Here is a 13,926-nt window from a genome sequence, read left to right as displayed (position 1 = left end):
TGGATTATGAGTTTCATGTTTATAAAAGGACGTTTTCACCTATACGCACCTGTGATCACTTTAATATGAGTTTTATGTATACCTGAATGCACATTGTCACTTTGTATTAACACTCTTTAATTTATATGTAATTGGCCTATACTTTGATATATGGTGAATTACCTTTATGATTGTCATCTCTTTGTTATATATTGCTATTGCTCCAGCGCTGCACCGCCTACTTATGATTTTTATATTTTGAAGGAGTATTTGGTATCTCTTTGGTGTTATAGTTTATTATAGTTTTCATTTGGGAAATTCCACTCAAAATTGAATTTTAAAAGCAAATGAAATTGTGACGTAGTTTTGAAATTTTGAAGTACTTTTGTCAAGTCACTGGTGGTGTTATCGAATGCACTGATGGGATTCTTTGCACAAACATTCATACAAAAATCTACCAGTGTATGACTAACTTTAGATTCTATGCTATCAGCCTAACAATCACTTGAAGATGTGTATGTGGACCATACTTATGTAGCAGTTTTTCTGTAGTAGTGCACTAGCTCACATCTCCGCTTGGATTTGATACAGCTGTAAACCACTAAGTTTTATGGTCATTGTGTTCATAACGTCTCAGCAAATACACGTGCGGTAATAAGTTTTCACCTTAGATTTATGAGCAAGATTTTCTCGTCATTATTAGATTTGCTGTTCTGTTTGAATGACATCTCAAGGTTTATGAGTTAGCTGATTCATTAAGCAATATCCCAAAGGGTATTATTTTTGAAATGTTTCAATTTAATATTGTATAGGGTAATTGTGGAATTTAGAAAACACATCTTATTTAAGATCAGGGTACAACATAAATGTGTGCTACTTACCATAGTAAGTGCTAAGTTTTAGCTAAATTGTGAATTTGCTTTTTCATGAATTTTGATTTGTGGCAAAGAAATAATAGTGCAGTACACATGATATTATAATATACTATTATTGCACATAATTACAAATACACATAAAACACAAACCTGGGCAAGGATACATATTTTCTTGCAACAGAAGAAAATGTAAAATGGTTCAAATATATCCAAAGCCAAAACTTTTTTATATTTAATTTTGGATATGAAAGGGTTGAAATTGCTCTGCTTTTTTTCTTAATTGCACATCACAGGGCACTTCATATTCATAACTACTTGTGTTATATTGCCACCTTACAGTGAATAGACACTGACCAAAAAGGACAGGAATATCCTGCCCAGGCTTAACCCCTCCCACCTCAGTTTCTACCTTAGATTGTACGCCCCTTGAGGGTTAGGGACTGATGTGAATGTACAATATATATGTAAAGCGCTGCGTAAATTGATGGCGCTATATAAGTACCTGTAATAAATAATAAATAAATAGTGTCCTTATGTCCTTAAGTGATGAATGTGCCTACAGATATCTCTCTGAAGATCGCTTTTTTGTGGGCTTAGTCTCCAATTTTATTACCTATTCTAAACACCCCAGCTGGGGCAGAGATGGGTATATGGCAATACCAGTATAGTGCATGCTTGGCACCTGATTTACCCTCACTTTTGTTCCCAAGATACTTATGATCAGGGCAATTATAGACAGTAATACAAACCTGGCAGTGGTTCTAACCACTCACCATTTTACCTAAATCTATAAAAATGTAGTTACACTTTAGCTTAAGGATTTACTTTCAGTGAGAACAGTTGTAAAGGGTTACAGTGACTCACCTTGTGATTCTGATAAGAGGTCACAGATATAAATGCTGTCTCTGAAAATACATGTGTACAGAATGCTGTGTTTTTGGATCCAAAGGCATTGTTTTCATCTGCTTTAACAATATGCAACCTGGGCTGGTATTTGTGCATTGAGTTTAAAATAATCTGGAAAAAATGAATTAATAGCAGTTCTTATATGAAACTTAAAAACATGGAAATTATTGAATAATTTATTTCAACGTTTCCTAAATGTAGTATGGAAAAATAATCAATTTTAATATACTATAGATTTTCCAACCCAACCCGCCAGAGAGAGTCAGTTTATGTCATGTACCCCCAAAGATTTGTACACTGAAAAATATACCGTTATTGAAGACATCTTATAAATATTACAGAACTATATTCAGGTTTTATATGAATTTATTTCTAGGACAACATTATTTTTGTTGCACTCCTCCTTGATGAACTCTCTCACTTCAATTTCTGCCATGCCTTCTATGTATAACTTCTGAGCAGGGGCGGACTGACAACTCATGGTGCCCCCCAGGCAATAGGGGATCATGAGGCCTCTGTGTCCTTGCCCAAACTCAAAAAAGCCTATGAAAAGGGTACCAGGGGCATCTCATGGGGCCCCTTTCTGACCCCGAGCCCTTGGGCAGTGCCCAAGTTTCCAAATGGTCAGTCTGCCCCTGCTTCTGAGCTTTGTAGAGATAGTTAGGCAATATATACTAACTTTTTGTTGTTTATTTAAAAAAAATGAGATTCTGAAACAAGTGACAACAGTGTTTTTCTTCAAATAATTGGTTTACTCACAGCAGCAGTTCACATCTGATATAATTATGGAATGCAACACAAAACCAGATCCACGGTGTGACTTGCATGACCAGTCAGTTCTCAGGTGGCCCTTGAGGTATGCCACCAAACTTGAGGTTACAGTGATTACCACAATTATATCTGCCTCTGAATTCCAGAAACCCATTCTGTCTAGAAGGTCAGTATTTCAAATGCCTTGAGCACACATTAAAATCGCACTGGCAGGATCAATTCTGGCCCTTGTCAAGGATTGGTGGGGTCAACCTTTACTGCTCTAATTCACCATCTAGAGCTACTTCAAAACGATACCTGGCTTATATGGCTATATTTTCTTGGCTGTTTTGAAACTTTATGATAAGATACGCTTGCCAACTGCCCCATATTACTAGTCTGAACATGGTACCATTAATATATATCTGCCAAGCCTCATGTTCTTTAACACATTTGGATGAAATATTATGTTTGTATTAGAATTTATGAATAAAGAGTCAACACCACCTTTTTGCAGAAAAGAAGAACACTTTTCCTCAGAACAGTTATAATGCTATGTCAATTTTTAACTAGAAAGTCTGTGATATCCTGCTTCAAAATACTGTATTATCCTGTGTGGAGAAATATGTAGACATGTAGGCTATGTTCATGGACCTTTCCTTCTCAAAACACTAGTTGTTTAGTTGTCATGCAAATCTATTTTAATGCTGTAATTAACACGCAGATCAAGAATTCTGACCTCATGTACTGTGTTCAAGCTTGCCCAGTGCTTGCCAAGTGAGGACAAAAATATATAATAAAATGAACACAACTTCCCTGCAATAATGACCAGTACAACACCACACATCAGTATTAAAAAAGAATAACAATGAATAAACAGGTATTATTAAGCATACATATACAGTATACGCATTTTATTCCCTCCCTAATCTATAAATATAATTCCAAATTGCAGAATTTATATGCCCATTCCCCCAAACATACTATTTAGAATCTACAATGGAATCAGCATATTCCCTACTGTGGGTTAAGGGACTAATTTAGACTCTGGTCTGAAAACAAAACCTTTATGGAACAAATAAGAAACATATCAGATGGAGCCATTTAGCTTTATTGTAAGGACAATAAAATAAGCTCAGAGTTAATCAAACATGTTGCAGATTCTATTAAAGTACAATTAATAACCTTTTCATCCCAATACATAATTAATCTGCTTAATGCATTATCCAGAAAAAAATTATCACAAAATCATGAATTCATTCAAAATAATTACATAATAATGAAAAAAAAAATCAGAGTCAAACACAGTGTGATTCATAAATAATCCCAGAAGTGTAATAGGCAATGGGGTTGATTTATTAAAACTAGAGAGTGCAAAATGTGGTGCAGCTCTGCACAGCTTCCAGGTTTTTTGTAAAAGCCTAATTGAACAAGCTAAAGTTAGAAGCTGATTGGCTAATATGCACAGCTGCATCAGATTTTTCACTCTCCCGTTTTAGTAAAACAACCCCAATAAATAGGTACATAAAGGCAGACACATATCATTTATGTTATTCTGAGACCTGAATGAGAGCAATCGATTATCTCAACAATTGTACTTTCAAGAGTAGAAAACAGAGATATAGAGAAGATAGAAGAAAATAAAAGAAGTTGGGGAGAAAAATGATCAAACAGAATAATATTGCCTGGTAATATGGATAAAAGCTGCAAAAAAGTGGTTGGCCACATGTTTCACATGTAATGCAGATGCAGAGAACTTGTACTTGCCCAAAAGCCAACACCAAATGAGGATGCATACTCCAAAAATTGAGGCTGTTGACATTTACTGATCAGAAAATTGAATGATTTCATGCCATTGGGGAGTGGGCAGGCTCTGCTTTCCAGGCACTGTGAAATAGAGCATACCTGTACATACAGCTACCTGCACATAGCTCTGCCAGAGCTGCAGGGTCTGAGATCTGCTTTCAAAGGTAATTGAATACCATTTTATATGATATAGGTGACTCTTGCATTGCAGCATAGAGCATGCTACAACAATGCATAAATCACCTTATCTATGTTGTAACAATCCATGTGACTCAAGCGCTGCAACAATCTACTGAAACAATTGCCTACTCCCCAATGGCATGAAATCATTCAATTTTCAGATCAGTAAATGTCCACAGCCTCAATTTTGTGAGTACAAATTCTCTGCATCTGCAAAACATGTGAAGCCTGCTTGTTTTATTCATTTACTTTTGTGAACCACACAGGGCAATGCAACAGGTTCTTAATTTTCACCCTAGCCCCCCCAGCCTGCACAGAAACATGTACAGACCAGGGGTGGACTGACCATTTGGCCCGGGGCCAGTAGGGGGCCCCATGAGATGCCCCTGGTACCTATAAAATCCAACGCACCAACCATTCCCGCATCGCACAATGGAGATGACAAAAATAAAAATGAAAATACAGCTGTAAAGAATGTATGGGAAGAAGAAACATAAAAATAACATACCATGAAGAAAACACCACATCATGTATAAATGTTTGTATATTGGATCCATCCCAAATAATAAGATATACAAATTATAAAAATTGTCTCAGATCAATGACAAAGTCTCTGTCCTATGCTCACCATTCCAGATATAATAAGGACCAATAGCACTGGAACAGGCAGAGGCACAGAAAATAATCAAAAAAGATCAGCACCAAATAAACTCATGTAGTCAAATAAAGGCATATGTTCAAAAAGCTGGTAAAACATAATCACATCAGAGAGGGAGGGGGCCATGGCTGGGCAAAGAAGTCACTCATAAAAATGGGTAAGATCCCATTCAAAATTCAAACCATTAAGAATATAAAAAATGTAAAACTTTACGTTTGTACAGCAATCTAAAGCCATCTCCACCCCTAAGAGACCTGTCCACCCTCTCAATGCCCTGTATGATCAAAGCACTAAGGTCACCTCTGTGAGCACAGTTAAAATGATTAGTGACATTGGTAGAATGATATTTTTTTGTATGTCATAAACAGATTCATGGAGGAGATCTCGTAGCCTTCTAGTTGTCCTACCAACAAATTGTACTTGCTAACTTCTACAGTTGATCAAATATATTGGATGCTTAATATTACAGTTGATGAAGTTCTTGATCCTGTAAACCTTGCCACTAACCGTAGATCTAAATTCCTCCCCTTTCTTAATACAAGAGCAACAGGGACAGCTGTCTATACCACACCTATAGTTACCCTTAAAACTCAGCCATGTTCTCTGAGTTGTTCTAGAGGAGAAATAGCTAGAGGACAGAGTATTGCCCAAAGTTGGTGTACGTCGGGAAACAATTTTAGTACCGAGGACAATATTTGGGCAAATATGTCATAACTCAGAAGGATGGGAAGATAGCGCTCAATGATTCCTTTAATCCTCCCAAACTCTAGGCTGAAAGCAGTGGAGAAAACAGGCAAGGACCTGGAATTCTACCTCTCCTTTGTTTTTAATAAGTTGTTCCTGTCAGTATTGTTAGCTATACCCACAACATAATCTATCATAGGCACCAGATAACCTCTCTTTAAAAAGCGATCCCTCATGTGCATCACCTCTCTATTGAAATCTTCATCCTTATTGCAAATCCTACGTAATCATAGGAACTGAACTAGGAACTAGTTCAGGTATGTACTTATTCTCTTTCTTTGGACATGTTTGTACTATTTCCAGCATGTACTCATTCTCTCTCTGCAGACATGTTTCTACTAGTTCCAGTATGCACTTACTCTCTCTTTGCAGACATGTTTCTAGACATGTACTAGTTTCAGTATGTACTTATTCTATTTCTTTGGACATGTTTCTGCTAGTTTCAGTATGTACTTATTCTGTCTCTGCGGACATGTTTCTGGTAGTTCCAGCATGTACTTATTCTCTCTTTGCGGACATCTTTATACTAGTTCCAGTATGTACTTATTCTTCCTCTGTGGACATGTTTCTGCTAATTCCAGTATGTAGTTATTCTCTCTCTGTGGACATGTTTCTACTAGTTCCAGTACGTACTTATTCTCTCTCTCTACGGAAATGTTACTACTAGTTCCGGTATGTATATATTCTCTCTCTCTGGGCATGTTTCTACTATTTCTAGTATGTACTTATTCTGTCTCTGCGAACATGTTTCAACTAGTTCCAATAAGTACTTTTTCTCTTGCTTTGAACATGTTTCTACTAGTTCAGGTATGTACTTATTTTCTTTCTTTGGACTTGTTTGTACTATTTCCAGTATGTACTCATTCTCTCTCTGCAGACGTGTTTCTGTTAGTTCCAATATGTACATACTTTCTGTGGACATGTTTCTACTAGTTCCAGTATGTACTTATTCTCTCTCTGCGGACATGTTTCTACTAGTTTCAGTATGTACTTATTCTCTCTCTGCGGACATGTTTCTGCAAGTTCCAGTATGTACATATTCTCTCTCTGCGGACATGTTTCTGCTAGTTCCAGTATGTACTTATTCTCTCTCTGCAGACATGTTTCTACTAGTTTCAGTATGTACTTATTCTCTCTCTGCGGACATGTTTCTACTAGTTCCAATATGTATTTATTCTCTGTCTGTGAACATGTTTCTGCAAGTTCCAGCATGTACTTATTCTCTGTCTGAGGACATGTTTCTACTAGTTTCAGTATGTACTTATTCTCTCTCTGCGGACATGTTTCTGTTAGTTCCAATATGTATGTACTCTGTCTCTGCGGACTTGTTTCTGCAAGTTCCAGTATGTACATATTCTCTCTCTGCGGACATGTTTCTGCAAGTTCCAGTATGTACTTATTCTCTCTCTGCGGACATGTTCTGCAAGTTCCAGTATGTACATATTCTCTCTCTGCGGACATATTTCTGCAAGTTCCAGTATGTACTTATTCTCTCTCTGCGGACTTGTTTCTGCAAGTTCCAGTATGTACATATTCTCTCTCTGCGGACATATTTCTGCAAGTTCCAGTATGTACTTATTCTCTCTCTGCGGACATGTTTCTGTTCCAATATGTATTTATTCTCTGTCTGCGAACATGTTTCTGCTAGTTCCAGTATGTACTTATTCTCTCTCTGCGGACATGTTTCTGTTAGTTCCAATATGTACGTACTCTGACTCTGCGGACTTGTTTCTGCAAGTTCCAGTATGTACATATTCTCTCTCTGCGGACATGTTTCTGCTAGTTCCAGTATGTACTTATTCTCTCTCTGCGGACTTGTTTCTGCAAGTTCCAGTATGTACATATTCTCTCTCTACGGAAATGTTTCTGCTAGTTCCAGTATGTACTTATTCTCTCTCTGCGGACATATTTCTGCAAGTTCCAGTATGTACTTATTCTCTCTCTGCGGACATGTTTCTGCTAGTTCCAGTATGTACTTATTCTCTCTCTGCGGACATATTTCTGCAAGTTCCAGTATGTACTTATTCTCTCTCTGCGGACATGTTTCTACTAGTTCCAGTATGTACTTATTCTCTCTCTGCGGACATGTTTCTGTTAGTTCCAATATGTACGTACTCTGTCTCTGCGGACTTGTTTCTGCAAGTTCCAGTATGTACATATTCTCTCTCTGCGGACATGTTTCTGCTAGTTCCAGTATGTACTTATTCTCTCTCTGCGGACTTGTTTCTGCAAGTTCCAGTATGTACATATTCTCTCTCTGCGGACATGTTTCTGCTAGTTCCAGTATGTACTTATTCTCTCTCTGCGGACATGTTTCTGCTAGTTCCAGTATGTACTTATTCTCTCTCTGCGGACATATTTCTGCAAGTTCCAGCATGTACTTATTCTCTCTCTGCGAACATGTTTCTGCTAGTTCCAGTATGTACTTATTTTCTGTCTGCGAACATGTTTCTGCTAGTTCCAGTATGTACTTATTCACACCTATGCGATCCGATTCTGCACATCGCACCGTGTTTTGTGGACTGCTTCCGGGGTGTTGTTAACTTAACATACACACCTGCAGCGGTTCGCATGAATAGGGTGTAATTCTGATGCGGTGCGGAATTCGCACAGAAAACGCTACAAATTCTGCACCGCATCAGTGTGAACCAGGGCTCAAGGAGTATACAGAAAAAACTGAGATGCTGTTGCTGACTTGTGTCTGTTAAATCACAAAAGATAAAATTGTCCTAAGTTACATATCCAAAGAATGCAATCATTCAAGACCATGTAGCCAGTACAAAGTTATGGACATGTATGTGTCCATATCTCTATACCCATACATAAGCTCATAGAAAGCAAATGTGCCAGGAGGTATATATTTTGAATAAAGAGACATTTGAAAAAAAAAAGGCTGTGGCAATATGACATCTGGGACAGATGCAAGGAATGGCAGTCCCACTATGTAAAGGTTTATCTATGTAGTTCCCCTATTGCAAAGTATGAGCATTTCCCTGTATTGTGGATTCTACTGTCTTTGTTACCAGCTAGTACACATAACCATGTTTTTTTTTATTTTTAAATTGCACTTATATACATAACTTTTAATACTTTGCCACTAAGTAATCACGCAACAATAATGAAAACACATTTCAACGGCTTAACAATATCTTATTTATTTTTCAGCTTAATGCAAAATGTTTTGGCTTCTTTAGATCTCATATGAATAAGTTTATGAGTATCCAGTGTCACAGGCATCTGTATCCCAGACAAGGCAGAAGCTGATGACCATCTGGCCTAAGGAGTGACAGCCAAAAATACATTTTTCTCCATCCAAGTAGTAGTACTAATGTTATTTTTAGCAGTTTATTCTCATCCAATTGCATAGCACATTCACACTGTGATGAGAATGTGAAAATGTTAATTTGACACCAACGTTTAGCACTTCTGTGGTCAGAGTATAAAATTCTCACCTACACCTTACCCATAGAATTGCTTAAAGTAAACCTGTTCTGAGAGGGAACCCTGGGCTGCCTTTTCTAGCCTTCTTCTGAAAATTCTAATTTCCCTGCTATCTCTGACTTTATGAATCCATGGCTTGGAACAAACAAGCAACCAGTCAAATCAGGGCAAAATCAGAACTTATTATCTGCATATTTATTCCAGGTCAGTGACTCAGAATGCATTAATTTTGTTTGAAAACCTGGCAACTACCATTTTGAGAAGGAAAGATCACCAATGACAGCCTCCATATTACTATCCTTAGAGTTCCACTTTAAAGCAAAACTCTAGGTAAGAAACATTGCTCTGATCTCCCCTGCTCCTGGTCAATGTATGGGACATTTTGTATTTTTAGTTCCATATCGGTACCTTTTATTTGTTTATAAAGTTGTGGTCATGTGACCTTACTGTCCTCAACTTTTCCTGTGATCTAGCTGTGGTTGTGGAGCAACAGCATGCATTATCTTTACCAAACTGAACACACTATACATTACTCTGCCATTAATAACGTCCACTGGTTGTGATGGCAGCACTCAAAACAGCACTCTTGTAGTCCCGAGAACTGCTGGACACCATGCATCCAAATGTTTGAAAGAAGACTTTGCAGGATTGAAGATTTCTAAGAATTACTGTATCAAACAGAAACACCTCTGATGAACATAAGTTCTAGAACTGAAGACAGGATGTCCTTTACCAATGAAGGTAACTTAAAAGAAGAAAAAAGTAGACTATAGGCTAGATGTAACTTGAGTACTCAACAACTTCTCACAGAAATATATTGTAGCCAGGACAGTGACCTCTAGTTTTGCAAAATGTTACTTTATGTTGCAGTTTGTCACTGCCACTCTGGACCTGGAAGACAGCTTTGCTCTTGAAGGGTGCTGCCTTTTTTTTAAACACTAGTAGTCTCTTCTGCTTGCTTGATGTAGAATGTGTGTCTGCACTGTACACAGAAATAATTGAGTCACAAGCAGACAGATGTGGTCTGGGAAAATGGATAAGCAATAGTACCTAAAACTGAAACAAATCAATTCAAATACGGTTGAAGTATTCTTCAATCTAGGAATGAATTGATTCAGCACAAGGCAAGGCTTTACTGGTACAGTCATGCAAGTGCAATAGAAAGTATACTATTTTGTACATTTTGGCTTTAGATACACTTCATCACATATTATCTATACCTTCTGTATTTTATTTATATTTTTAAAATTGAGAAGATTTGCAGTGCACTGGTTGCAATGCATGTTACTTTTAAATTCCCTTACTGGAAAAATCCAACAGCATAGTTTTTGGATTGCATATGAATTGATAGGCATCATACATATATCGAGAATGAAGTAATTATACCAATGTAAAGAAATAAAATGTGAACAAACATGCCAAGGTGTTTTGACATTACAGCAAAGCTGTGGGATACAGCAACGGAGCAGACCTACATCACCCATACACATTATATTCCAGAAATAATCTGGATTAGCAAATTAAGTCATATACATAAAACAATGAAGAGAAACACAAAAACGGTTACTTGAAGAAAGGAGGAACAATATGGGTGAAAAAAAACCCGGAAAGGGGGAAGGAAAAGACAGTTTGGAATAGCTCTAAATGCTGCTTTCAAAATTTAACCATTATTCGCTCAACCGTCTCGCCTTTCTTAGATCATACTTGCTTGCATCCAAAGATGCAGAAAAACTATAAAACAGTAACCACTTGGGCAGCAAAAGTAGCACTAAACAGAAACAGCCCATAGTACAAAATATTAAACTACAGAATATGTTGGAAAAATTAACCCTGAATAGGAGAATTGCTATTTGGAAAGTTTAATGTTGAAGGGAAATGGCAATGGTTTTGGTCAATTTTATTTTAAACTATTTTTTTTTCAAATGGAACAATCAGTAACTTAAGCCTGTTTGACTATTTAGGACATACATTAAGGCTGCATTCACACTTGAGCGTTTTGTAGCTTGAAGCTCCAGAAAAGCTCAAAACTTAAAAAATAATTTGTTCTCTATGATGCCTGTTCGTGCGATCAGGTGTGAACAGGCACCACAAAAAATAGTTGATTTTTTAAGTTTGAGCTTTTTTGGAGCTTTGAGCTTCAAGCTACAAAATTCTCTAGTGTGAATACAGCCTTATAAAATCATTTGTTCTCTATGATGCCTGTTCACATGATCAGGTGTGAACAGGCACCACAGAGAACAATTGATTTTTTAAGTTTGAGCTTTTTTGGAGCTTTGAGCTTCAAGCTACAAAATTCTCTAGTGTGAATACAGCCTTATAAAATCATTTGTTCTCTATGATGCCTGTTCACGTGATCAGGTGTCAACAGGCACCACAAAGAACAATTGATTTTTTAAGTTTGAGCTTTTTTGGAGCTTTGAGCTTCAAGCTACAAAATTCTCAAGTGTGAATACAGCCTTAAAGAAGTTCTTGAGCCCCAGTTAGTGAATTTGATTGTTATCAGTTTGCTGAAGGCACACCTGTAGCACTGAGCACTGTCCCACACAGGCTCAATGCAGCCTCATGCGTAATATGTGCATGATATGTATTCCTGAAGTTCTGCTTTAAGGTCAGAACTCCTTATTAGCATACTTATTCAGGGTCAGTGGCTCAGAAAGCCATTAACTAAGCATAAAAGCAAGGCAATTTATATTTTCAGGTGAGGTCAGCAGTCGCAACCTCTGCATTGTCCCAGGTATTGTTCATGCCACTATGTAATTTTCCTGTGAATACCAGAAGATAAAAAGTAATAGTGTTTTGTTTTTTGTTTTGTTTTTTTGTTATGGACAGCTACACTTTTTATTTTTACATACAGGGTGCAATTTATTCTCCTGTCATGTGTTCATTGATGTAGTGACTAACCAAGTGTTTTTTTTTTATTCTAAAGCCTTTTGTAATTTGAAATAAATAATCCTGCATTGGTCATCAAATTATCTGGCCCTGCTATGCTTGACAATCCTGTACTTACTGCTTTTCTAGGAAGACGGCATCTGTCAGATTACAAAAACAGAAAGCGTGAGTTTGTCTACATGTGATCAAGGATCTGCAGCTTACAGGTAATAGTTAAAAGATAAATGTGCTTGCAGGAAAATGAAACAAACTGTAATGTAAGCTGGTTGGTATATAAGCAGTAGAAATAGTATCCACATTTCGGAGAATCTGAAAATTAGACTTTAAAAATCACAAATTGGATGAGTTTATGCTTGCCCCCAGTGGTTGCTGATTTACTTTTCCAATGTAATTTTATTTGCTGATGTATTCCAGATATTGTCCCTTGCTTACCCTTCTGCAAAAGGATGGCGAATTACATAATGCAGCATTAGAGCATTAAGCTGTAATATATTACACTTTTGCTCTTGGATTTAAATACACTTTAAGGATGATAGCAAGGTTTATTTACTGAATAAATAAAGCAGGTTCATTTTTAAAATGTATGCTCACTTTTCTTTGTGAATGAAGTGAAGCTGCTTTCACTTTATTCATCCAAAATTATTATTTTTTATTTTCCTAGCATATGGCTGGGTATTCAAGGAAAACTATCCATCTTATCTGTGCCATTACCAAGTATGCACCTTTCAAAGAGTTTGAGGCTGCCAGGTTAATCTGTTCACACCAGCCACTGCAAAGTGGCACTGGTGTGCAGTGAGACCGAGCTGAGCTCAGCACTGTGATGATGCACTGAGCTTAGTGGATTACACTGTTTCCTTTTTTTATGAACTTTATTGAGATGTTACAAAGACATCTCATAAAGTTCAATTGCTGGCCACGTGGTGCGAGGCAGTGGATTGCCTCTCACAGCATTGTGCTGATGAAAATGACTGCAGTCCTTTTTATCAGCTCACTGTGCCCGCACATTACCACAACGCAGTGCTGTGAACCGGGCACATAAAAGGCAAAGCATTTTGCTTTGTCCATGTGGTGGGACTGCATTCAACTAAGTTCCACCACATCTGGTGTAAATATACCCTCAGATATTTATATTTCTGTCATTTTGGTGACCGTGTCATATAAAAGAAAGGCAAGAGCTATTTCTGACCTCCTTTCGAAAACACTGACTGTATTTCTCTTAAGTAATGGCTTAGTTCACCTTTTGGACAAAAATAAAAAATGCACATTTTTTTGCAGGTAAAAAAAAATGTGCATTAATTATTTTTGTTCACAGGAGCCTGCAAAGCATTGCATTAGCGATCAGTAGACCGCTGATGCCATGCAGGTCTCCTGCAGACCTGTCAGAATATCTGCTTGCCCATACGGGATGTACAGCCAAGCAGATATACTGACAGGAAGCTTCAATGAACTACCACGGCACTCCACAGCACCGTGGTAGCTCATTGAATATTACAAGCCCACAGCCACTAGGGCTATCAAGACTTGTAATTCATTCATTCACGGAAGTCTCACGGAAGTGGTTTCAAATCTGACAGATAGTATGGAGAGACTTCTTCTCATGCTATCTGTCAGAGGGAGGGGGTGGTGGGAGAAGCTGCAGCTATGGGGACATGTTATATGTTCCACCCTAAAAACAAGTGGAACATGTAACATGTTCCC

At 37.4% G+C, this 13,926-nt stretch overlaps 1 protein-coding gene across 4 annotated transcripts in view; it reads right to left on the bottom strand.

The window, feature by feature from the left end:
• Positions 1–13,926, bottom strand: part of TBX4 (T-box transcription factor 4) — a 228,245-nt gene that overhangs the window by 24,390 nt on the left and 189,929 nt on the right. For all 4 annotated transcript variants that reach the window (XM_089676641.1, XM_089676640.1, XM_089676643.1 and 1 more), the window contains exon 6: positions 1,719–1,871. In XM_089676641.1, the coding sequence (XP_089532767.1) occupies positions 1,719–1,871 (153 nt within the window). The remainder of the gene's footprint in view (positions 1–1,718; positions 1,872–13,926) is intronic.

Source organism: Staurois parvus, unplaced genomic scaffold (assembly GCF_062004578.1).
Source record: "Staurois parvus isolate SC_StPar_1 unplaced genomic scaffold, SC_StPar_1.0 ptg000172l, whole genome shotgun sequence".
In the NCBI taxonomy this organism is placed as follows: domain Eukaryota; kingdom Metazoa; phylum Chordata; class Amphibia; order Anura; family Ranidae; genus Staurois; species Staurois parvus.
This window is presented reverse-complemented; position numbering and strand designations above follow the sequence as displayed.